Source organism: Chamaea fasciata, unplaced genomic scaffold (genome assembly GCF_029207755.1).
Source record: "Chamaea fasciata isolate MVZ Bird 193981 ecotype frontalis unplaced genomic scaffold, bChaFas1.0.hap1 SCAF_5, whole genome shotgun sequence".
In the NCBI taxonomy this organism is placed as follows: Eukaryota; Metazoa; Chordata; class Aves; order Passeriformes; family Sylviidae; genus Chamaea; species Chamaea fasciata.
In genome coordinates, this window is record NW_027094090.1 from 2,263,722 (window position 1) to 2,287,530 (window position 23,809).

At 46.9% G+C, this 23,809-nt stretch overlaps 1 protein-coding gene across 3 annotated transcripts in view; it reads left to right on the plus strand.

Annotated features, from left to right (window-relative positions):
• The window catches only part of CHCHD3 (coiled-coil-helix-coiled-coil-helix domain containing 3), a 127,666-nt gene extending 112,520 nt beyond the window's left edge, over positions 1-15,146 (plus strand). For all 3 annotated transcript variants that reach the window (XM_066182655.1, XM_066182657.1, XM_066182656.1), the window contains 2 exons: positions 9,217-9,352; positions 14,465-15,146. In XM_066182655.1, the coding sequence (XP_066038752.1) occupies positions 9,217-9,352; positions 14,465-14,491 (163 nt within the window). In that variant the 3' untranslated portion in view covers positions 14,492-15,146. The remainder of the gene's footprint in view (positions 1-9,216; positions 9,353-14,464) is intronic.
• The last annotated feature ends 8,663 nt before the right edge of the window (positions 15,147-23,809 follow it).

Consider the following 23,809-nt stretch of genomic DNA (forward strand, 5'->3'; position numbering starts at 1 on the left):
GGCAGTGAAAAATTACTTGAAAACTTGAAAAATAATTTAAATAATGAGAATTATGAAAAATTGTGAATGTTGTCATTTCCAGCTGAACCCTCCAGCTCCTGACCTGGTCCTGGTGAGAGGAACATTCTCCTTCCTCGGGTGCCACAAAGGATGTTGCGGGCATTTTTAATGTTTCTGTATCACACTGTACATCACCTTAAGGCTGAGATATCTCAGAGCAAGGTCCGGCAGCACGTTCTCAGTGGGATTATTGCTCTTTGTTGGAGTTGATGGCATTTGATTGTTGCTGCAGCCCAGCTGATTGTATTTTATGAGAAGAGTGGCTCGGGCTCATCCCAATCCAAGACTTGTGGAATCGCACGTGGCCTTTGTGGCTTAGCAGAGTGAATCCAAGCCTGTTTTCTTAAATAACTTCATGCCCAAATGAAAAATTGGCATTTATTCTGCTGTCTCTTAAGATTACAACCTTCAGTTCCCTCGAGTAATCGTCACCCACGCGAGCGGCGAGGCTTGAAGTGTTTAACTGGTGATTGCTTTTTCTGGACGCTGCTTCTGCCCATAATATCTTTTATTTTTGTGGTCAGTTAACAGGGTTTTTGGGGGCCTTTTATAGCTGAAGAGAATAGTTAAATATATATTGCTCTGGAGAGTAATATTTGGATAATAATGTGCCACGAGTTAGTGTCTTGTGGTGCTTTGTGTTGAGTGCTGCAGTTGACCTTTGCTAGAGAGGAGAAGAGCGTCTGCTTGTTAGAACATGTTATTTAGCACCTTTGGAAAAGCAAAACTGGTTGGTTTTGGGTTGTGTTTTTTTTTTTTTTTTAGTGTGAGGCTCAGTGAAGGTTTTATCACCACGGTTTGGGGATGATGATGTGATGTTAGGTCTTTACAAAGCCTGCGGTGAGTTGTAGCTCTTGGGAAATAAGTGGCAGTAATAAATCCAGAATGTGCTCTGCTGTCCTGGATTTGGTTTATGCTGCTCATTTGGGTCTGTCTGTATTTTTATTTTTTTGGTGTGTGTGCTTTACACACACAGTGAGGTAAAGTGGAAGTTTTAATGCAGGGACGGAGATAACATGAAAATGGATCATTTAAGTGGATGAAACTCTGTCTTTTTTGCCACCTTCGTACAGGAGCAGGTTTCAAACTGTTGCAGGATTTTTTTTTTTTCCTTTAAAAATTAGAAATATTCAGGTTTAATCTGTCATGTAATGGCAGTTAATATATCCAAGTAGTCCTGCATCTGGCATCAACCACTTCAAGGAGAAATAGCAAAACATCAGCTCAATCTCCCAGAGCCTGGATCTGCCTTTCCATGAGCTGGAGCTGGAGCTGAGGAGAGCCTCAATTCCTTTGCTTCCCTAAACCTTCAGAAACCTCCTCCAAATTCCTTATAAGGAGTAAATAGTAAGGAATTCTAGCCCATGGCGTTGTTTGCAGGGCTGATCCTTGACTTGTGCTCTCCTGAACGGCCAAGTGGAATCTTGCCAGTCTTCATTAAATAATTCTTTGTCGGGTGAGTAAGGCTGAGCTCAAGTGATGCCACATGCAAGCTCTAAAAATAGTCTGTGATCTGGGTTTACATGATGAGGTTTGGAAGGCAAATGTTGGTTTGCTGATCATGTCATCGTGGAATTGGAGGGGTTGGCTCCATCCACGCTGAGCTGATTGAACTCTGGAGCTGGGAAGAGTTTGGATTTTGTCCTCAGCAGTGCTGGGACAGGCTTGGCTACATCTGGGATCGTTCTTTGTCTCTGAACTTGTCAAAATTAGGAGCTGGGTTTGATCTGTGCAAGGCCAAGAAGTATTTCTCTGTGTATTTCTATATATAACATGTAGGTACTACAAAATATTCCACAGAGATAAAACTGCTTCTCCTCGAGTTCCTTCTAATTAAAGCCTGAAGTTGCTAAATTCTCTTTCCTACTTTGTAGCAGCATCCATGCCCCTGTTAGAAGGAATTTGTATCATTGCCATCCATGTGATTGTTTATTTTAGTATCCTGCTATTCACGAAAAACTGTCCCTAAAGCTAAAAAGAAAAGTGCATCCTAAATTTGGGTAATTCCAACACGCTGCTCCCTTTGCAGCTGCAGGAACCAGCTGTGGGAGAGGTACGTTTGTGCATTTCTTTTGGTGTGCTTTGGATTTTAAGAGGGTTTTCCTTCTATTTTTGGAGGGGAATTTTGTAAACAAATAGTGGTTTGAGATAATCCAAGTCGGTTCATATCAATTTAAATAAAAGTATTCAAACTCATCTTGTCTGCCAGGGTAGATGGGAATCCTGCCTTCATTTGATGGCCTGTTCCTAGAGATATTTGGAATTCAGGCAACCACAGCAGGTCAGATCAGAGTCTCCTGCGCTTTTTGGGCAACAGCTGGGAGTGGGTTTTTAGGGAAACTGTAAAAACGAGGGAAGTGTTCAGTGATATCATTTGTGGGGCTTTCCTGAGCCAAATCTTGCTTGGAATCTCTTCATGGTCATCTCACACTGTCCTGTGTAATTATTTTTGAACCCAGATGTGCTTTTGATGAGCCCAGAATCCCCTGACAGTGAGTTCCAGCTTTGCATTAGCTGTTCTTTGGGAAAGGTTTGGATTCTTTCTTCACTGTAAACCCACTGCTAGGAACCTGTCTGGCTGCCTCTGTCCTGTGATCCATTGATCATTTCATCCTGTAATTCACTGATAATAATTCATTGATAATTGAGATTCAGCTCTTGCAATTGTCCTCCTCTGGGCTGAAGAGGTCTGATCCTCATGTGGTGTCCTGAGGGCCTGAAGATTTTCCTTGGCAAGACTTACTCCAACAAATTAGAATTCACAACCAGGATGTTTTTTCCCGATCCCCATCCTGTTGTCTTCCTCTTAAGTGCTTGCCCAAGAAAGGCTTTAAGGATGTGCATAACTTTCCATGTGCAAATCCTGGAATGGTTTGGGTTGGAAGTGACCTCAAAACCCATTCAGTTTCACCCCCTGCCATGGCAGGGACACCTTCCACTGTCCCACACTGCTCCAAGCCCCAATGGTCCATCCAGGGGCAGCCACAGCTTCTCTAGGAATTCCATCCCAGGCAGGAATTCCTTCCCAAGATCCCACCCAGCCCTGCCCTGTGGCAGTGGGAAGCCATTCCCTGTGTCCTGTCCCTGCAGGCCTTGTCCCCAGTCCCTCTGCAGCTCTCCTGGAGTTCTGCTTGTATTTACTTGTTTTGCCAGATTTAAGGTCATCATTTCTCTCTGATAAGCTCAGAGAAGCTCTTCCCTCCCTGTGTGCAGTAAATGAATCCTCACAACCAAGGAAATTGTTTCCACTTTGCTGCTCCAGTATCCAGCCAGCATTCCAGGTGTTTTACCAGGTGGGAAACACTCTCCAGGTTAAAAATGCAGCCCTCTAGAAAGGTCAGTAGGACTTTCTGACAGGCAGCCCTGTAAAACCAGGATTTTGTCAACATATTGAACTTGGTGCTCCCCAGACATAATTAAATGTCTCTCTTTGTGCAGTGAGTGTGTGTGAATGCCCTCTCCTCTCCTCTCCTCTCCTCTCCTCTCCTCTCCTCTCCTCTCCTCTCCTCTCCTCTCCTCTCCTCTCCTCTCCTCTCCTCTCCTCTCCTCTCCTCTCCTCTCCTCTCCTCTCCTCTCCTCTCCATCTTTATTAGCTTTTGACAAGGCTGGCCAAGAGATTAAATGAATGAGAGGATGACAAACATTTGCCTGTGATTTTGAGGGTGCTGGGATTTTTGTAGAAAGAATATTAAAAAAAACACAGGGGAGACTAACACTGGACTTGATTATGAGTAGCACAAAAGGTGGAGTAAGTTGTATTTCAACCTTTCAGTCATTTATTCAGTATTACTCCGTGGATTTTACATTCTCAGTTGCAGAGCAGAAACCACCGTGGTTCTCCTCCAGCATTTCAGCAGAGATTCGTGAGGAAAATTCTTCCTTTTACACCTTTTGGAGGAGTCACACTCCGCATCGGAGTGTAAATAAAAGCAAGAATCAACTCTGCGGTACTTGATCTTTTGCTGGCAGCACTTCCCACGCAGTGATTGTGAGGGCTCTGTGTGGGCACAGCTTGATTAGGGACCAGCATTTGTAGATATTCAGCAATCAGATCTGTGTTATTCCCTGCAAACGATTCCGAGGAGAACGGAACCATTTGGTTTGTGCCTCACACGTTTCGTAACGCGCCTTCAAGCCATCACCTACTTGCATGTGTGAAGACAATCTTTAAAAATAGTTTAATATAAAGAGTAAATTAATGTAAAAACTAAAAATAATGCTGCAGCAGTGAGGACCTTCATTACCATATGCCCTTTTGTCTTTTTTTTTCCCTGGGTTCTGTTTTACAACTCTTTTCTGTGCTACAAACCCGTCCCGTGGATTCGTTTGGCAGCGGTGCTGCTGGAAGAGGCTTTTTTTGGGTGAGGTAATGTTAAAATAAGAAGAATCCTCTCACCAGCACCTTTTTGGGTGGTGATGGAGAGCACAAGAGCCTTGCTGCTGTTTCAGAGGTGTTCACACTTCAGCTCTGAGCTGCCCTTCCCTCAGGATCTCCTGAGCTGGGCTCACGTTTCTCTCTTGCTGCCCCCACATACAAAATCCCTCCACTCTGGCCTTTCCTGTCCATCTGCTCAGCTAAATCCATCTCTGCTCAGGCTACCAAGGTTTATTTTACACTTTTTTTCCTCCTGGCCAAAAGGAGTGGAACCTTGCCCTGACTGTGTCTGGTGAAAGCAGCGCTGCAGATTCTTTCCTATCCCGAATTCACATCATCCCCCTTTCATCCTGCCACATCCTCATCAGTGTTATCCAGGCAAATCACAGAGCTTTCCAAGCCCTGGATGTCCCATTTCTGCTTCCCTGCTATTTCCAGGTCCCTACTGACTTCCTCTCTGAATTTGTGACTCCACCTTGTACCCCTCACTCATTCTCTTCCCAAACTGCCCAGAGAAGCTGTGGCTGCCCCAGGATCCCTGGAAGTGTCCAAGGCCAGGTTGGACGGGGCTTGGAGCACCCTGGGATAGCAGAAGGTGTCCCTGTCCATGTCAGGATGAGCTGGGTGAGCTTTGATGTCCCTTCCAACTCAAACCATTCCATGATTCCATGAAACACGTTTTGCTCTTTCTCAGAAGGAATTTCTGCTGGACACAGAGAATATTAATTGATTAAATTCCCACAAATCCTTCTGAACCCCCTCCTGGCTCTTCATAAAGCACCGGAAAACAATGAAGCTGTTACACACTTCATGAGGGTGTGGATTGCCTCAGTTTCCTTTTGTTTCACCATATGTTCCTCCTTCTCTTGGTGTTTATTCTGAGAACACTGAGGAAAGAAACATCCTCCTATTTTTTGTTGTTGTTGTTGTTGTTGTTGTTGTTGTTGTTTATTTTGCATTCTGCCAGGTCTGGTCCCAGCCTGGCTCCTGTCCTCCATCAGTAGGACTGAATAAAACAGGTCAGAACATCCTCTGCAGCACTCTCCTGTGCTGGTGCTCTGGGGCCCAGTGGGATCACGTTCATTTTTAGGGTTTTGTTGTTAAGACTTCTCTGGACTTCCCAAGCATGACCCCGTGTGGGGAACCACCCCCAGGTTGTGGTTTGGATGTGCTGGGCTGCTCTGTGGAGGAGGCACAGCAAGATTTGATCTGAAAGAGCTGCAGGTTGGGCTGCTCTGTGCTGCTCGGACACAGAGGATCCGCCTGGTCTGTTTTGTTCAGGACTTCACAAGTAGCCAAGGGTTACACAAATAAAATCAGCTGCCTTTGATAGGTGTCAGCACTTTAATGAGGAATTAAATTAAGCCCTGGGTACTCCTGCCCATCTCATGGCACTATTTTTATCACATGCTCTGCTTTTTTTTGTTGCTATTCTTTCCCCCCCCCATATTTTATGACAATTGCCTGGAGTCCTGATCTGGGAGGGGGTGGATTATGCCAGATACCTGCACAGCTGGAAACTCATCAGCCATTCAGATTCCTTCAGTGAGAGTGTCAGTTTTAGCACGAAACTCGCAAAGCTCACCGTGGTGATTTCAAATTTCCTCTTTAGTAGACATTTTGTTTGAATGCCATGAAGGGGCTCGTCTCCCCGAGCCCCCAGGAGCACAATAAGCTATGCTCTTTGAGAGAGCCCAGATGAGTACAAAGTTCCCTTCATTAAATTTCCTTTTCATGCTTTAGCATAGAAGATTTCTTTTTAAGGCTGTCTCTCTCTCTCTCGTTTCCTTTTGTGTTTTCATCCTGTTACCTTTATGAGGTTGTGATGCATCAGCTTGCTGGAGAAGGTGGGTGCACGGCTCCCTCAGAGGTTTATTCCAGCACTGAAAGATTATTCTGGCATGGGAGGTGCTTCAGGAGCAGCTGGAGAAGGGAAAGCAGATCAAGGAATTGCAAACTTAATAAAAACCACGCTGTTCCTCATATGCCATGTGGCTGCTGCTTGTGTTGACTTGCGCTGAGACGAGCGTTGGAGATTTGGGCTGGAGATTTGGTTCTCTTCAGGAGTTCTGGAGCTGCACTGAGTGGAGCTGGAGATCTGTCAGCATTCCCTGGCATTCCTGCTGCACTGTGCCATGGCTTGTGGGTTTCCTTCAGTTTAGTTGTGAAATCCCTGAGCGATTCAGTAAATAAATAAGTGCCATGTAGGACACGATGCTGTCTATTTTACAGGGGCAGATGGTGATAGGACAAGGGGGGAGAGATTTAAACTGAAAGAGGGGAGATTTAGATGGGATCTTGGGAGGGAATTCCTGGCTAGGAGGGTGGTGAGGCCCTGGGATGGATTTCCCAGAGAAGCTGTGGCTGCCCCTGGATCCCTGGAAGTGTCCAGGGTTGGATTGGGGTTTGGAGCAGCCTGGGACAGTGGGAGGTGTCCCTGCCCAGGGCAGGGGTGACACTGGATGAGCTTTCAGGTCCCTTCCAACCCAAACCATTCCATGATACTCTGGTGACACTTTCCCTGCCACATGTCCCAAAATACTGATCTCTCTCAGGACATGGGATAGTTCAGGAAAGGAACCTCCTGCTCTGAGGATCTCCTGACCCTGCCTGGGACCAGACCAGCTTGCTTTATCCACTCAGGCATTTAAAACCTCCACATTTTCCCAAAAATTCCATGTAATTGCTGGGTTTGCACTATTTACCTTTTCTTACGAGCTTTTCTCTCAGTCAAACCCCACAGACCCTCAAATGCTTCTGTAAAATGACCTTTGTTCATGGAACTAAAGAATGATTTGGGTTGGAAGGGACCTTAAAGCCCACCCAAATCCACCTCCTGCCATGGCAGGGACACCTTCCATTTTCCCAGGTTGCTCCAAACCTCTTCCAGCCTGGCCTTGGACACTTCCAGGGATCCAGGGGCAGCCACAGCTTCTCTGGGAATTCCATCCCAGTACCTCCCCACCCTCCCAGCCAGGAATTCCTTCCCAATGTCCCATTTAAATATTAATTGATGTAATCATAGCAACTTCAGGAGGTTCTCTGTTACGGAGATATTTCATTCTCCTTTGGAGGAGTTTCCTTGCTGTTGTTTCTGACCATCCATAAGTCCTGTGATCCATCCCTGACAGAAATCAATGGGAAACCCCTTCAGAGGGGTTCCCATAATGAGGATGGAGCCTCCTTTCCCAACAGGAGATCCTGCAGCCCGTGGTTTATGGCCCTCTAATGCCAGGCAGTGATTTCATTTAGTGCTTTCCCAAAAGTGCCAGCAGAGCATTAGGGGAGTGGAACAAGCACAGCTGATCAATACAGAGACAGTGCTCACCTTCACATTAATCCAAGAAATGGACTTGGTTGATTTGAAGGAAGTGGCCTTGTTCTCACTGACCTGCAGTGCCTGGAAGGACAGGGCTGAGGGCAGGTTTTCCAAAATCCCCCCTTGAAAAGTCAGAGTGTGAAAACAAGTCAGTGAGGGGCAGGAGGTGATGTGTCTCACAGGGCTCCCACATGGTTGGCAATGTATAGAATCCTTTAAAACATTCCAAGAAGGAATAATACCTGGATTTTGGTCACTGATGATGTGGCTCTGAGAAAGAAAAAAAAACTCAAAAGCTCTTTATCGTGAGTTACAGAGTTCCCCCATTGAAATGGCTTTAAATACATTGACAGGATTTATGCAGCCATGCTACAGCAGTCCATTCCTTTCTTTCTCCACCTGTACATAAGAATTCACTTTAAAATCACTTGTGAATAAAGGCACAGCAAGGTTTACTGTGGGTATTTTCAGTTAATTCAGGCGCTCTTGTATTGATTTATCAATTCACACCAGGGGTTTGGGCATTTTAATCGAGCTCTGGTTTAGTTGGACCTAAATCATCACTGCTGGGAGATGTGTGCAGAGAACATCCCTGGTGTTTCTGTTGTTCCTTGTCCCAGTCCAGACCTTGCCATCCTCCCCGCACGTGCAGCAGTTTGTGGTTGCACATTTTGATGCCTGGCACGCCTTTGAAGCACGTGCTGATCTCAGCAGAGGGGGGATTAAGGGAAAATCCTTCTCTGTAAGAGCCTGCAGAAGTTTGAACTTGGAGATCATAAAGTGTGGAAGCACCTGGGACTGCATTTAAATTCTGGTTTAGATTTCACAGATGCAGGGTAATGAATGAAAGGAGGGAGAGATGTTTTTATATAGGTATGTACTGTAAAATCAAGGTGACTTAACATTCCCTTTTTATAGCACGACGTCTTCAGTGATTGCCAAGAAATCAATTCCCTGGAGGAGCAGAGTTTGTGCTTCGTGTTTCATTTCCCTGCTGGAGAAAAATAGATTTGCCTTGGCCAGTCAGCAAAATGAGAATTAGAATCACAGAGTGTGTTGGGTTGGGTTGGGTTGGGAGGGACCTTAAGGATCACTCATTTCCATGGGCAGGGACACCTTCCACTATCCCAGGGTGCTCCAAGCCCATCCAACCCGGCCTTGGACACTTCCAGGTTTGGAGCAACCCTGGGCAATCAGTGCCAGGACCTCACCACCCTCAAAGGGAAGAATTCTTTCCTCTTTGAAGTGCTCAAGGCCAGGTTGAATGGGGCTTGGAGCAGCCTGGGATAGTGGAAAGTGTCCCTGCCCTGCTGGGGGTGGGACTGGATGTGCTTTAAACTCCCTTCCAACCCAAACCAATTCAATAATGATAATAATAATAATAATAATACTAATACAAGATTTTTGTCTTTCCTGAGATGTTTTTAGAAGGAAACCATGAAGCTGTTCTCTGTTCCCACAGGAGATACGAGTCCCACCCCATCTGTGGGGAACTGCAGGAGAAAATCCTCCAGTGCTACCGGGATCATGCCCAGGAGACCCTGAGCTGCTCTGCCCTGGCCAGCCAGTACCTGCACTGTGTCAACAACGCCAAACAGGTGAGCTGGACCTATTCTCACTGAAAAATGATGGAATGATGAGCAGAGCGATTTCCAATTAGTCCTTCCTCCATGCCTAAGCATTTCCCAGGACTCCAGCTCTGTGGAGGCCACTCGGAGTTGATTTAAATGCTCGGGTTTCCATCTCTTCCCCCGGGAAGCTGTTGTTCAGTGTAGGAGCCCTTGCTGTTGGCAGATGTTTCCTGTTATCTGCAGTTTTAGCAGTGAAACAAGGGGATTAAAATACCTGGTAGTCTTTGCCATAAATATGAGAAAATCATGGATGTCTCAAACTACACTGGTCTCCACTTGGAATTCTTGATTTCTTCTGTCGTGTGTTATGCAAGGCTCTAAAACTGCCCTTCACCTGCTCTTGCCCTCCTTTCTTCCAGTTTTGTAGGGTATGGATGTCGTTGCCAATTAAAATCTTTATGCTTTATTAGTGCAGCATGAAGGAAAATGACAGTAATATGTAAATCATCAAATTAAAAGAAGCTACAATTTCTCAGTTTTACCCTTTCTCATCAGCTTGCATCTTTTAAATACAGAAATGCATATATTGACCTCAATTGTGCTCTTAAACAAAAGAAATGTGCTCACAGCCCACGTGCAGGATGTGTAAAAAGTGCTTCAATCAGTCTGTTGATCTTTTATTTCTGCCCAAAACTGTGAGTTAATATTTGAGCACGTCAGGACACCCATCTTTATGTGATTGTGGAGACCTGGCGAGCACGGCTGGTGTTTGATCATGGTAATCACCTTCCCTGGGCTTAACTCTGCCTAGGCAGAAAATCCAGGAGACTTTGGCTCTGATCCTTCTCCGTGACCTTTTGCTTTAAAATGCTGCAGCCTCCAGCTGGTATTCCCAAAGATCTGCTGGAATGAACACTGCTCCTTGTTCCTCAGGCACTGAGAGCTCCCTGTCCCTTCAAATTCACTTCCTTTAATATATCCTGTCTTGAGATTTGTTGTCCCGCCCTTGGAAGTGGCCAAGGCCAGGTTGGACAGGGCTTGGAGCACTCTGGGACAGTGGGAGGTGTCCCTGCTGTGGCAGGGGGTGGCACTGGATGGGCTTTAAGGTCCTTTCCAACCCAAACCCTTCTGTGATTCCATGTTTTCTCCTCCTGCCCGTTTCGGAATGCACCAATCTCCTTTTTTAGGAGAAGTCCAGTGAATAACACGAGACTCACAGAATCATGAAGATTCTTAAGACCATCCAGTCCAGTTGTTCCCCAGTACAGCCAAGGCCACCGCTGAGCCATGTCCCCAAGTGCCAAAGGCTTTTAAATCCCCCCAGAAATGGAGACTCCACCCCTGCCCTGGCTGGACAAGCCTTTGAGTGAAGAAATTTTTCCACAACATCCAACCTAAACCTCTCCTGGTGGAACCTGAGGCTGTTTCCTCTTGTTCTGTCACTTGTAACCCTGTTTGGGTTTGTTCTGTAGTGGGTTTCCCCATGGCCCTGCAGCATCTGCAGCACTAATTGACTGCATGTATAATGTTTTTTTATTATTTTTAAAAGTAACCAGAAGAAGATGGATTAATTACTCAGACATGTTTAAGCTCTAACTCGAGTTTGTATCTGATAGGAATTTCTTCAGAAGACTCTGATGAGGATGAATTAATTCATGTTCAGAAGGTGCAGGAAAAGCAAATTGCATAAATATGAGCATTAGGTTTTTGAACCCTTTTAAACACCTTTCTTTTCTGTTGAAGATCTTCATCCAAGCCTGTCAAGTAGTTAAAAGTGTTTCCTAAATGTTTCTTATTCTGTTTCACACATGCTTCAAGATGAGAATTCAGAGAGGTTTCTCTCATGATAACAGAGAAGGAGAAGCCTTTTATGATGGAAATATTTGCAAGCAGGAGCAATTGTTTTTCATAACGAACTCCAGCCCATCCTCCACGTGCTGCAGCTGTAATTGTAATTATTTTTACTCCCTGTTTGCCCACAAGTCCAGACAGTTACTTTGAAATAATTCCTAAACGCTGCTATAAAATCACTTCAAAATTACCTTCTCTGTGCGCTCTGGTTGGGAGCCAGAGGAGGGGGATAAATGGCAGATTCAGAAATGAAAAAGTTAACTGACACTGGCTACAAGAAACAAAGGAAGAAGAAAATTTGCTAGAGGGAATAGAGCAAGATATTGGAAAGCAAATAAGTGAACTAATCCGATTTCCTGGCGGTGAGTCTGGGCACTTGTGCTCGGGCTGAGCACACTCTGTGCTTTTCATAAATTGAATTTATTGACTCCTCTTTCTTTCCTATCTTGCTTATAATTATCTCCCCCTCTCTTCTGTGTGCTCCTTATTTCTCATGCTGTCTGTAATCTCATGTCTCTATCTGTCCTTTTCTCCCCTCCTTAGAAAAGCCCAGAGAGTTGTTAATTCAGAGGGGTTTGACACATTGTTGTATCTTCCCTTGAAATCTCTTCCCAAAGTCAGGAGGAGCTGGGGAGACAAATTAAACTCTGTTATTAATGTTTGCACGTTATTATAATGATAATGCCAGTAATGGAGAGGAAAACTTAACCTAATGGAGCCATTAAGGGGAAGATATTTGGATTGTGGGTGGCGTTTATTTGTGCTGCCACTGCTGAAGTAACTCCAGCCAGACTGTCCATGGCTTTTTAATCCTTTTTCCTGGTTTTCCAGCCATGGATATGGACAATAGCTGTTAAAATATGCATTTTGGAGGTTTTTTCCCTCAATTTTTTCCTCACCCTGGGCTACACGAGGTTCTGATTCTTACATAAAAACACAACTAGTCCATGGTTTAACAGATCTGTGCAATAATTTCCTGTTAAACCATTGAATTCCAGAAGGATTCAGGTCTCTGCAGGCAGGTGAGGTTTAAGAGTACTTAAAATAACAATACCAGCAGCTGCTGGTGCCTGACAGCCTGGCTGCAAAATGTTATCCTTCAGCCTTGTAACCACTATTTTAATTTGTTGGATCAAGTGGGTCCTTAATTATGCATCCTAAATAGAATAAAACCAGGATTTTAGCCTCATCCTCCTGTATTTTTACTTGGTACCAATTTCCAGTCTAAGAGAAAAAACAGATGGAATTTGTGTATCTGGAAACACTGAATTGAAATGCAACAAAAAGACCTCATCATTTAACGCGGCCCTCATTGAAGGAGGTTTATTATGGATCAGCTTCCCTTCATGGAGCTATGAAAAAAAAAAAAAAAAAAAGGGAAAATATTTTAAATGCATTGATTTAAAAAGGCAAGAAAAAACACTAAGAAACCCCAAAATGTAGATAAAACCAAAGCAAGGCTTGGAACCCCCCCCCGTTTGTCTGAAGGTGAAATTTTGTGGGCAGAAATATGGATATGATGAACAAATATCTGCAATTTCTTTCCTTAGGACACTAACCAAAAGTAGCCCGTTTTTTTCTCAGATCCCTTGGGAGTTTCCCCTGTTAACTTGCTCAGTGTTAAATCAACATAAAGTTAATATTCAGCCCAGAGATGGCTTGGAGTGAGTCTATAATTCCTCTGCAAAAAGGAATTTTCCAGGCAGAGGAGCCTTCCTGAGCTTTCCAGAAATCTCCATGGGGGTGCCGTGGATTGGAGGTTTTAGGAACGGATGAAACTTCCCCAAATTTTTGTTTGCAAATGCACCCACGGAGCACAAAACTGGCTCCTTTTATTCCATCAGCCTCTTCTTCTCCTCTGTGGATTCTGGAGGATTTTGTGGACAGGCATCGTCTGTTTGTGTGGATGCCCTGGAGAATTTTAAAGTCAGAACTGTTATGGTTGGAAAATATCTCCAGGATCATCGAGTCCAAGCATTCCCAGCACTGCCAAGGCCACCACTGACCATGTCCCCAAGTGCCACATGCACACTTTAAAGGGCTTTGAAATCCCTCCAGGAATGGGGACTCCACCTCTGCCCCCTGTGCCAGGCTGGACAATCCTTTTGGGAAAGACATTTTTCCTCAAATCTAAGTGCAGCTCTTAACCCTTGCAGGAGCTGGGTGGAATAGCACAGTTTACCAGGTTATTTTTAGGAATATGAGAATTTGGTTGAAGCCAAACCTGACATGGTTTTAATCCCCTTTACTGTTAATTTTCCCTAATTTCCATGACTGTCAATGCAGTCCAGAGTTCCAGGCTGTCTGCTGTTGCTCAGACACCCGAATCAGCTGTTTGGAGGTCACCTGTAAGACTTCAAGGCTTAAATTTGTGTTTGTTCCTGACATAAAGCCTCAGAATTATCAAATCCCTTCCTACCATTTCTTGCAAGGAGACTCATAATTAGTCCTCGCTCGTTTGATGGGTTTTGTAGGCAAGAAAAATGGTCTGGGTTGGAAGGGGCCTCAAAGATCATCTCATTCCAACCCCTGCCGTGGGCAGGATGGGCAATGGGGACAAAACAATGATCCAAGTCTTACTCATGGAAATCCAGACTGGTTTGGGTTGGAAGAAACCTTAAAATTCATCCAATTCCAGCCCTCTGCCATGGGCAGAGACACTTCCCACTATCCCAGGTTGCTCCAAGCCCTGTTCAGCCTGGCTTGCAACATTTTGAGGCACAGGAAACCTGGTCTAGTGAAAAGATGGAAATGATTTTGAAGGTTCTTTCCAACCCAAACCATTCCATCACCTGTGATTTTGTAATGAAACCCAAAAGGAGTGCGACATGTTCAGACTCTTGGGGTTTTGATTGACTCAGAACCCGGGAAGGAGTCAGGTGAGGGATACTGAGTGTTGGATGTTTTCAGGATATTTTTCCTCAAGAGTTTAATTGCTGGGAATGGGATTTTTTTTCTTACTGTAAGGTCAGGTGTTTTAATTTCCGTTAATAGCCAGAGCACTAAAGCCATGACAGCATGAGGGGAGATGAAAATGGATCATTAGTGAGACTCTTCAGGCCTCCAAGCCACTGCCTTGTTGAGATTGCTTCATTCTGCTTCTGTGACTTGTCTCTGGCATGATGCGTTTATCAACAAGGTTTCTTGTTCTGTATTTTTATTTTTTAAAAAATCGCAGATCTTAGGGACGAATTGTAGCCAAACTTCAGGGAGTGTCTGGAATAACTCAGAGTTACTGAAATATGTGTTTCTCCCTCTCTCTTCCCTCCCCTCCGATCGTTTTTGCAGCAGAGAATGCTTGGCAGAGGAGGATAAAGGCATCGTCCGAATCAAGCACAAGACCATCAACTAATTTCAGCAGAAGAGCTTTTTTTTTTTTTCCTCCCCAAGAACGATCCAGCAGCCCATATTCAGGGCAGCCCAATAAAGAGAAGAAGTGGAAGAGCCATTTGAAGGGCAGCATCCTCACGACTCAATCAGCATGAGCGCTCGAGAAGCCGAGACCTGGATCTTATTCCATCAGAGCTCGCCCGCCCGAGCCCGCTGTTCCTCCTTATCAAAGCCCACTTATTGGTGATTGAAGGAAGGGAAAGAAAAGAACCTTTCCCTGACCTCAGAGAGGGGGGAGATATCCTTCAAATGCTGCTATTTCACTGTAGCATCTCTTCAGAAACATCCCTCTGTCAGAGGCAGGAGGGTGTAACCCTCGCGGCGCCGGGATGCGGCCGCTGGTCCCGATATCAGAGTTCTCCTCGCAGTGTAGAATTGTAAACTGTGCTTTAACTTATTCCCCAAATGACGTGGCTCTCTCTGCAGGCCTTCTGCTGGAATGGTGTCCGTGATCCAACACTTAGGGTGCTCCACTGGCCTTTATTTCCGTGGGATGGTTTTGTTGTGCTCCTCACTCGTATCAAGTCCTGACAAAAATGCCTCGCTCTGTACCAACAATAAATCTATTTTATGCACAAGATTGATGCTGCAGTCTGTCTCCCTTCCCACTCCTCGGGGGTGGATGGTGTTCCCTCTGCTGTGTCAATCACGCTTTCCCAGCAGATGTTGTTGCTGAAGCTTTCAAGCTCAGACTTTCATGCACAACCAGCCCTGGTGTCAAGAACGAGGTTTGGATTGAGCTGTTTTCCATCACAGCCACCTAAAAGGATCCCACGTGATGGGAGTGTTGTGATTTATCCACCAGCACTTCCCTCCTTGGGAAATGCTTGTGAATGGAGCACCACAAGCTCTTGTTGCCTGGAGAGGTTGTGGGTTCCCCATCCCTGGGAGTGTCCCAGGCCAGGTTGGATGGGCTTGGAGCAACCTGGGAGGGTGGAAAGTGTCCCTGCTCATGGCAGGGCATTGGAATGACATGGTCTTAAGGTTCCAGTCCAAACCATTCTGGGATTCTGTCCAAGGGCAGAAACACCCCCAGAATCTCCAAACCAGCTTCATGCAAGCACACAGTTTCCTTTAATTCTTTTTCTTCCGTTTCAAACTGCCACACTCCTTGTCCCAAGCAATCTTAGAGGAGACTTTTTACCCAGTAGTGAAAGCAATGATGTCAAATGAGCAGCGAGTCTGGAGCCTTCTGCTGTTTATTTACCTGTTCTCCCCCTCTAATTGGCTGTGTTTGAACCTCGTCCTACTGAACAACTGTGGGCGCACCTGTGGATCTCATTTATTATTCATGCAGAATATTACCAGTGACTTTCCTAATTATCAAGATGCTTTGTGAGCACTGTTTAATTAAGGATTTTTTTTTTTTTTTTTTGCTACCCGGAGAAGCTGGGATTTTTTTTTTTACACACCAAGCAACTGTAATGTTGGTGGGAGGGGAGGATCCTGGAGTTCAACATCAGGTGCCAGGTAAACTGAAACAACAGGGCCATAAGCACCTTGTTTACACGGTGACTTGCTGTAGTGTTTACAAATCAGCTAACTCACAAATCCTTCTCTCTAATGTTCTCTTTTGTAACAGAGAGCCAAGAAGTTGGCAGAGCCAGCCTTGCCAGACTCAGAATTGGCAGCAAAACGCAGCATAGAGGAAAAGCAGACGTTTTTCAGGCCAGATGATGCTGTAAAATCAGGGGAAGAGCTGTGTCGGGAAGGAAGGTCTCTGTTACTGCCAAATGTTTATTGGTTTCTCATCCTGACAGCCTTGAGCAATGAGAGTCAGCCTTGCCTGCTTTGTTCCAACTGTGTTTGAGGTGTTGTGTTCTTTAAACATCTTCTGTGGCATCAGGGGTGGCATCTGCAGCCTGTGTGACTTGGGAGAGGCTGGTGGCAGCAGCAGGGTAAGGACTTTAAAAGCGGCCTTGGTGAAGGCTTCAGGACTGTCCTTGGTGTGGACTTTAAAACTGTTCCTGGTGTGGACTTTAAAGCTGTCCATGTGTTGCAGCAGCCCTCTTGTCAGAGGTAGAAATGAGCCGAGACACAGACTTCTTGTTTATCACAGCATGAGAAGGGTCCTGGTTTATTCCTCTTCACAGCTCAGCCATCCTGACTCCAACCATTCCCTGACTCTGGCTGCAGCAGCTCCTGCTGTGGGTTTCCCTTGCAGCCTCTGACTGCTGGTTATTTCCTGCTAAACTCTGACTGCAGGAATTAGTTTACAGACTCTGACTGCAGGCTTTTACCCAGCTAGACTGTGGCTGCATGTTCCAACAACAGGCTCTGCAGCCCCAGACTGACCTCACAGCACAGATTCTCTCTCCCCAAGATCCTTCTTCATCATCATCCTCACCAGTTAACCCACTCCCTTTTATCACACTTATCTTTATTGGATATAGCTGTGACTCATCAGGGGTGAGCCTGTACTGGGTAATTAACACAGCTGTTGTTTATCAGGGGCAAGGTCACCTGTATTCCCTTCTCCTACACCCATGGTGTGAACTTCAGAGCTGTCCTTGGTGTGGACAACCTTTGCCTTTAAAGCACAGTGATAATTCTGGATATTTCTGGAGTTTCACCACCATCTCTGCTTTTGCCACCTCTCCTTTTGTGTACCTGCATCCCTGTCCTGCTGTAGGCGTTTGATTTCTTCCTTCTCCCCACTTGCAGCTGTGGGTGCTGAAATCTTAAAATCTTGGAAGTCTCCCGGGGTTTTTGAGTATGGAAAACCTATGGAGAAGTTTCCATCCTATTCATGATTTTACGATTCTGTGAACTTGTTTCAGCACCTGCAGATCCCAAACCAACACCAGCTGCTGGTGACAGCAGGAACTGCTGGGACAGAGCAAGGCCAGCCTCCTTCACAAGTAGCAGGGACAGAGAGTGGGGAAGTGCCAGGATTTTTGTCCAGAGTGTCAAATGTGATTTGCAGCACCCAGAAATTGTGGTTTGTCCCATGCCAGGTGACAGAACGCTGCAGCTCCCTCCCCATGGTCAGACCTGTTCCTTCAGGAGCTGGGTGCTGCCAGATAAAAGCAGACAAGGGTTTAGATTTGGGTGCAGACAGCTGCAGATGTGGATTCTGTGACCTGGACAGTCCACATCACATAATTTGTGATGGTTCGTGTTGAGCTGACACTTTTGGGAGCTGGCTGGAGACACAGGAGGGGATGTGGGAGGAGAGAGCAGAGGAGGGCGAGCTCCTGCAGCCAGGAGAGTCCTTTCTGTGCTCAGCCTCCCCCAGCCCTTCCCAGAAAACCCTCTGGGGGTCATGGCCAGCATTAGTGACACCACTCATGTCCCTGCATTCCAGCACTGACTCCCTGAGGAGCTGGGGGCTGTTCCCACTGCCACAGCAGAGTTCAGGACAGTAGTGAGGGACCCCCAGAGCCCAGGGCAGGATCCACAGGGAGTGAGGGTGCCAGGGACGCTGCTGGGGGGTCCAGCTGGTGAACACCCTGCTGCTGTCAGCTCTGTGTTGGCTCCGTCACCTCCCTGGCTGCTCTCAGAAGTGTCAAACAGGGCCTGGGAGCAAGGACATCTCAATGATCATGAACATTTGATCATCAGTGTTCAGCAGCCAAGGGACTGGAGCAGCACCTGCCCCTCCTGGGAAACAGGGACAGGACCTGAGCTCGGCCATGGTGTGAGGGGGGACCTGGGTCTTCAAGTCCTTGAGAGAGGCAGCAAAATTCCAGGAGAACATGGGGCACTGAGCCAGGGCTGCTCTGCAAGAATGTCAGCTCCACGAGAACAAAGACACTGGGTAATTAGAGAGGTAATTAGTTTGGTAATTACTAAGGTAATTAGTTTGATTCTCTCTCAAGCCAGTAACTGCTGGGAAGTGCTGGAGGGAGCACCTTGAGTTTCAGGCTGCAGCAACACCCCGAGGTTAACCCTTCACCCCCTGCATGGGAAGCTGCAGCTGGCAGTGGTGAAAATGGGGTGGTTTGGAGGGAAAATAACCCTAAACCCCCAGTCTGTCAGAGGGCTTGTGCCAAAAAAACTTTTGAGCCGCTTTCTGATGGTGCTCACAAGTGCCTGTGCCATGGTCAGGGCAGGATTTAAGGCAGCTCACCCAGCAGCGGTGATGCCTTGGGAAAGTTGACCTGGAACAGGGACTAGGCAGAGCTAAGAGAATAAAGCAGGTATTTATTGAAAGGCCTTTAAACATCCACCTTGGGCAGCACAAGAGCCTGGCCAGGGCTACACCCAAGGTGGGCCCAAAATGGTCACAAAATGGACCCAAAATGGTCACAAAATGGACGAGCGGTCACGAGGTTTTACACTTTTGTAAATTTTGGTCCATTTGCATATTGGGGTTTAATTGTCCAGTTACAGCTTCAGGTTGTGACGTCCCGTCCTTCTTTTTTCTCTTCAATCCACCCTTGTTTGTGCTTTTGGGCCTGAAAGTTGTCAGTCTCCAGCAGGAAAAGGATTTGTTTTGTCTCCCTACTCTCTGAAGAGAGCTGAGTGACAATATGAGGCTCAGAGCTACAACCCTGGGCAGCGCAGAATCTGAAAAACATGAAAGCTCAAACTCAAGGCATCAGTGGTGTGTTTATTGCAAGATTTTATATTTCCTTACCGAGGCTGAGGTCACCTTTTGGCCGGGGACCCTTTTTGGGGAGCTGTTTGGAGGTGTCCCAGTGTCATTGCTGACCTTGATCCCTGCTTCTTTTATTGGATCCCTCACATCCCTTCTTCGCCCCTGGGCTGCTTTGCTGGTTCAGCAGAGGCATTCCATGGAATCCCAGATTGGTTTGGGTGGGAAGGGACCTTCCAGATCATCTCATCCCACACCCTTGCCATGGGCAGGGACACCTTCCACTAGGCCAGGCTGCTCCAAGCCCCATCCAACCTGGCCTTGGAGCCATTTCCAGCTTGGGGTGCAGCTCAGCAGCTGGAGGTGAGGGTTTTTTTTTTCTGCCTGTGTCATATGAAACCAGGTATTTTCTGCCCACTCTGTGGAGGAAAACCATCCCTCCTTCCTCATCAAATCCTGTGGGTGGACAGGGCAGTGCAGCTGTCCCAGGGATCCCAAAATGAAGATCAAACTGCCAGTGCTCATTTGGGAGGCTGGAGCTGCAGGAAGTGGCTCTAATTCCCCGGTAAAGTGCAAACTAAGCAGATTCTCCCTCGTGTTCATCTGTTGCTGATACAGAAATAGCAGGGCTGGGAGGGACTTGTCACATGCTGGGGTCCACTATTCCATAAAATCTGAGAGCTACAAATTCACAAGTTTGATCGTGGTAGAGGGATCAGATCTGCAAAGGGTTCAGTGGGAGAGGTGCAGTGGGAGCAAGGAGATGAAAGTCCATTAATGGATGAAATATTTTTGCCAGACATGAGAATTCACTGGGCCTCTCTCCTGTTTCCTGTGTCAGGTAGTGAGAATTTTTTCCCCCCCCCTTCTCAGTTTTAATATTATTAACACTTGGCCTGCTTTGAAAAGGTCAAAGTCAGCTTGAATGTCTTCTAAGCTGACTCTTGGTGAAAAGCAGGCAAACAAGAATTCTGTATCCCAGAGCTGCCTTTAAACAGCAGAGCCTGATGTGTTGTAAGGGGGTTTGCAGCATTGGGTGAGGTCTGGCTGATAGCCAGGGGGTGTTTGAGGGCAGGGAAAGGGCTTTGATCTTTGTTTTTGCTGAAAGTCCCACTCCTGGAAGTGGGCTGACAAATGAAACCTCTGCTTTTGCCTGAAAAAATTAACCTTTGCCACGAGAAATCTGTGACCAGGATCCAGCTGCAGCTGCAGGAGCACAGGAAAGGAACAGAGCAGGAGAGGATTTGTGGTTTTAGACTGTGGAAGTCCATCCCGTTGCTGCTTTTGGGAATAATGTGAAGTGCTGGGAATGGGACACCTGAGTGAGGCTGGAGCAGGTGGATGGAACTGATTTAGGAAGAAAACCACTTTTTTTAGCATCAAACAGAAGGGAAATCTCCCAACTCCTGTGCTCCCAACTCCCAGTTTGGTGTCAGAGGAGCAGCAAGGGAATGTTGTGGCAAATGAGTGCCTGAGTTCTTTGTTCCTGCAGGTTTGGGGGGACATTTCTGGAGAGAGGAGGTGTGAGAGAGACAGCAAGGGATTTAAATAGCCTCCAGTGGAACAAGAGCTGGTCGTGACCCACTCCAGGCCCTCTGCAGTGGGTATTTTCCTGGGAAAGCACCCCGAGTTCTGGGATGTGCATCTGCTCAGAGAATCATTCACTCCACCAGTGAGCTCCGTGTGCTCCTCGAATGCCGAGTGCAGCCTCTGCAGCAGCATCACTGTGAATCACCACCCAGCCTGGCCTTGCTGTGGGTTTTTTGTTTGTTGGTTTTTTTTTCCCTTTAAATGGAAGGATTTTAGTCTGACGTGGCAGCACTTTGGGGGGTTTGAGCAAAGCTGTTACCAAGGAACCAGAGAGAGAGAATCAAACCCGTGTGTGTCATCAAACCTCGGTGACTCAGGGCTCCCACAGAGCTCCTGCTCTTGGCTGGGCTGCTCCTCCCACTACCTGGGGTCACTCTCTGGGACCTGCTGGCCTTTCAGGTCCTTCCCTTCTGCTGCCCAGCAAGGCTGGAGCTTCCTGCAGGTCCCAGGGGCCCCTGTGTTCAAGGTGGAATCGTTAAGGTTGGAAAAGATCTTAAACATCATCAGATCCAACCACCAACCCACAGCCACCACCACGCCACGTCCTCAAGTGCCACCTCCAGGTGTTCTCTGAACATTCCAGGCAGTGGGACTCAGGACAAGGAGTCCAAAAGGTGGTTTCACCTTGATGCCCTAAGCTTTAGTTTTCATATTTGCAGATTCTGTGCTGCCCAGGGGTGCAGCTCTGAGCCTCACATTCAGTGTCACCCAGCTCTCTGCACAGAGCAGGGGCACAAAACAAATCCTTCTCCTGCTGGAGACCAAGGACAACTTTCAGGCCCAAAAGCACGAACAACAATGGAATGAAGGGAGGAACAAGAAGGATGGGACCTCACAACCTGAAGCTGTAATTGGACAATTAAACCCCAATATGCAAATGGACCAAAACTGATAAAAATGTAAGATCTCGTGACCGGCCGTCCATTTTGTGTGACTATTCATAGCAGACCCTGGATGCAGCCCTGGCCAGGCTCTTGTCCTGCCCGAGGTGTATCCTAAAGGCCTTTCAATAAATATCTACTTTATTCTCTAGCTCTGTCCAGTCTCTGTTTCAGGTCAGCCTTTCAAGGCACCAACCTCCCTTCTTTCCCCAGCTGAACCAACCAGAATTTGAGTTTTGGTCCATGCAGGAGATGCCGAGTGCTCCTTGAGGGTCACCCCAGTTGGACATCAGCAGGAATTTCTCCATGGAAAGGGTGGTCAGGCCTTGGAAGGGGCTGCCCAGAGAGGTTTGGAGTCCCCATCCCTGGAGGTGTCTAAGGAATTCCTGGATGTGGCACTCAGGGCTCTGGGGTGGGGACAAGGAGGGCATCGAGCACAGCTGGGACTCGACAGTCGCAGAGATCTCCTCCAACCCCAATGGTTCTGTGATCGGGGGATGTGGGTTCTAATTTCAGCATCACTAAATGCATCATTCAGCCTTTTCATGCCTCTGATTCCTGGTGGGAATAGCTCTGCCAGGCTGGAGAAGGCTCCATGGGCGCTGGAGGAGAGAACCTGTGGGCACGGAATGTGTGATGGACCCACCAAGGGTGGGCTCTGGCTGCGTGGGTGGCTGCTCCTCACTCCTGTTCCTGAGTTCTGCTCTGGATGAGCTGCATTAAGGAATGGTGTTGGATCTCTCCTGGAGCTGTGTGGCCACCCTGGGACACCCAGGGATTTGTTGGGAAAGCTGGAATGCTTCGGCAGCTCTGCCCTTGAGAAACAGGGTGAGAAACAGCAGAGTCCAAACAACCACTTTGCCCAGCTTGGTTTAAAAATACCAAAATTTCAGTTTGTCACTGCTGTCCCTGATGCCCTGTGGATCACGGGGTGTTTTTTCCCTTGGATCTCAGCCTGCAACAATCACCTGCTCAAGACCATGAGGTGCTGAGGGCAGGCTTAAAGTTGCCTGTAGGAAGTTCATGACCCCCAAGCGGAGACAAACTTTTATTAAATGTGTTTAATGTTGGATTAAGGGGAAAGCGGCTTTTTTTTCAATGATTGCTTAATTTTTTAGGGGGTGGTGTTCGATGTGTCACACTCTGACTTCCAAGAAACCAATGACAAGCAGCAGAAACACCAAACTGATGTTCTGGAGGTTCAGCCCTTCTCCTGGGTTTGTCCTTGAGTGATCTCTTTCCCCTGCCAGAAGTTATTCTCCACTTGATTTAAGGGATTATAAACTTCTGCCCAGGTCCATCCCAGCTGCCCCTGGGGAGCCTCAATCTCCTCCCTGCTGCAGGAGAGAGAAGGCTCTGGATCCAAGCAGGCTCTGAGTGGGCTCCTTCATTTTTAAATGGAGTTCCTGCTCAGAGGTTAAATAATTTCAGCTCTGATCCTCCTTAAAAGTGGTGATTAATCCCCTCACACACAGCAGGATCATGTACAGAAAAACACCAACATGGCCCTGGGCATTTTTTCCCCCCCCCACCAGTAATGAGAGCAATTCATAACCTGGCATCCCTTAAAAGATCCCAGTTCCCCTGGAGGAGACAACATTGGTCATAAAAACAATTCGGAGGTGCTCTGCCCACCAGCTTCTGGTGGGGAAAAAAGTCTTCAGAGGAAAGTAATTGTTGGCTTAAAACTTCAGCCTGCATTCAGCAGCAATCCATCACCTCCCAGAGTGTTTGGGAGCTCGGGTTACTCAATATTCACCCTGGGAATCCTCAGTAGGAAAAAAAAAGGGACCGGGGGCAGTGTGAAATATTGCCGGGGAAATTCTCTGTAACCTGCTTGCATTTCGCACCCTTCTCTTTGCTGAGGAGGGACAGGAAAGGAACAAAACCTAAATCCTTTTTTTCTTCTGTTCCAGCCCTGGGAGAAGCAGCAGGAGTGTGGGGATGTGGGGACCTGCAGTGCAGCTCCATCCCTGGGATGCTGCAGTGTCCCAGGTGCCTGCAGACGGGTTGTGGGCCTGAGCACACCACTCTTAAATACACCTGGGCTGGGGTTTCAGGAGTTAAATCCACCTGGGCTGGGATTCAAGGTGTTAAATGTACCTGGGCTGTGCTTCCAGGTGTTGAATACACCTGGGCTGGAGGTTTCAGGAGTTAAATACACCTGGGCTGTGCTTCCAGGGTTTAAATACACCTGGGCTGGAGGTTTCAGGAGCTAAATACATCTGGGCT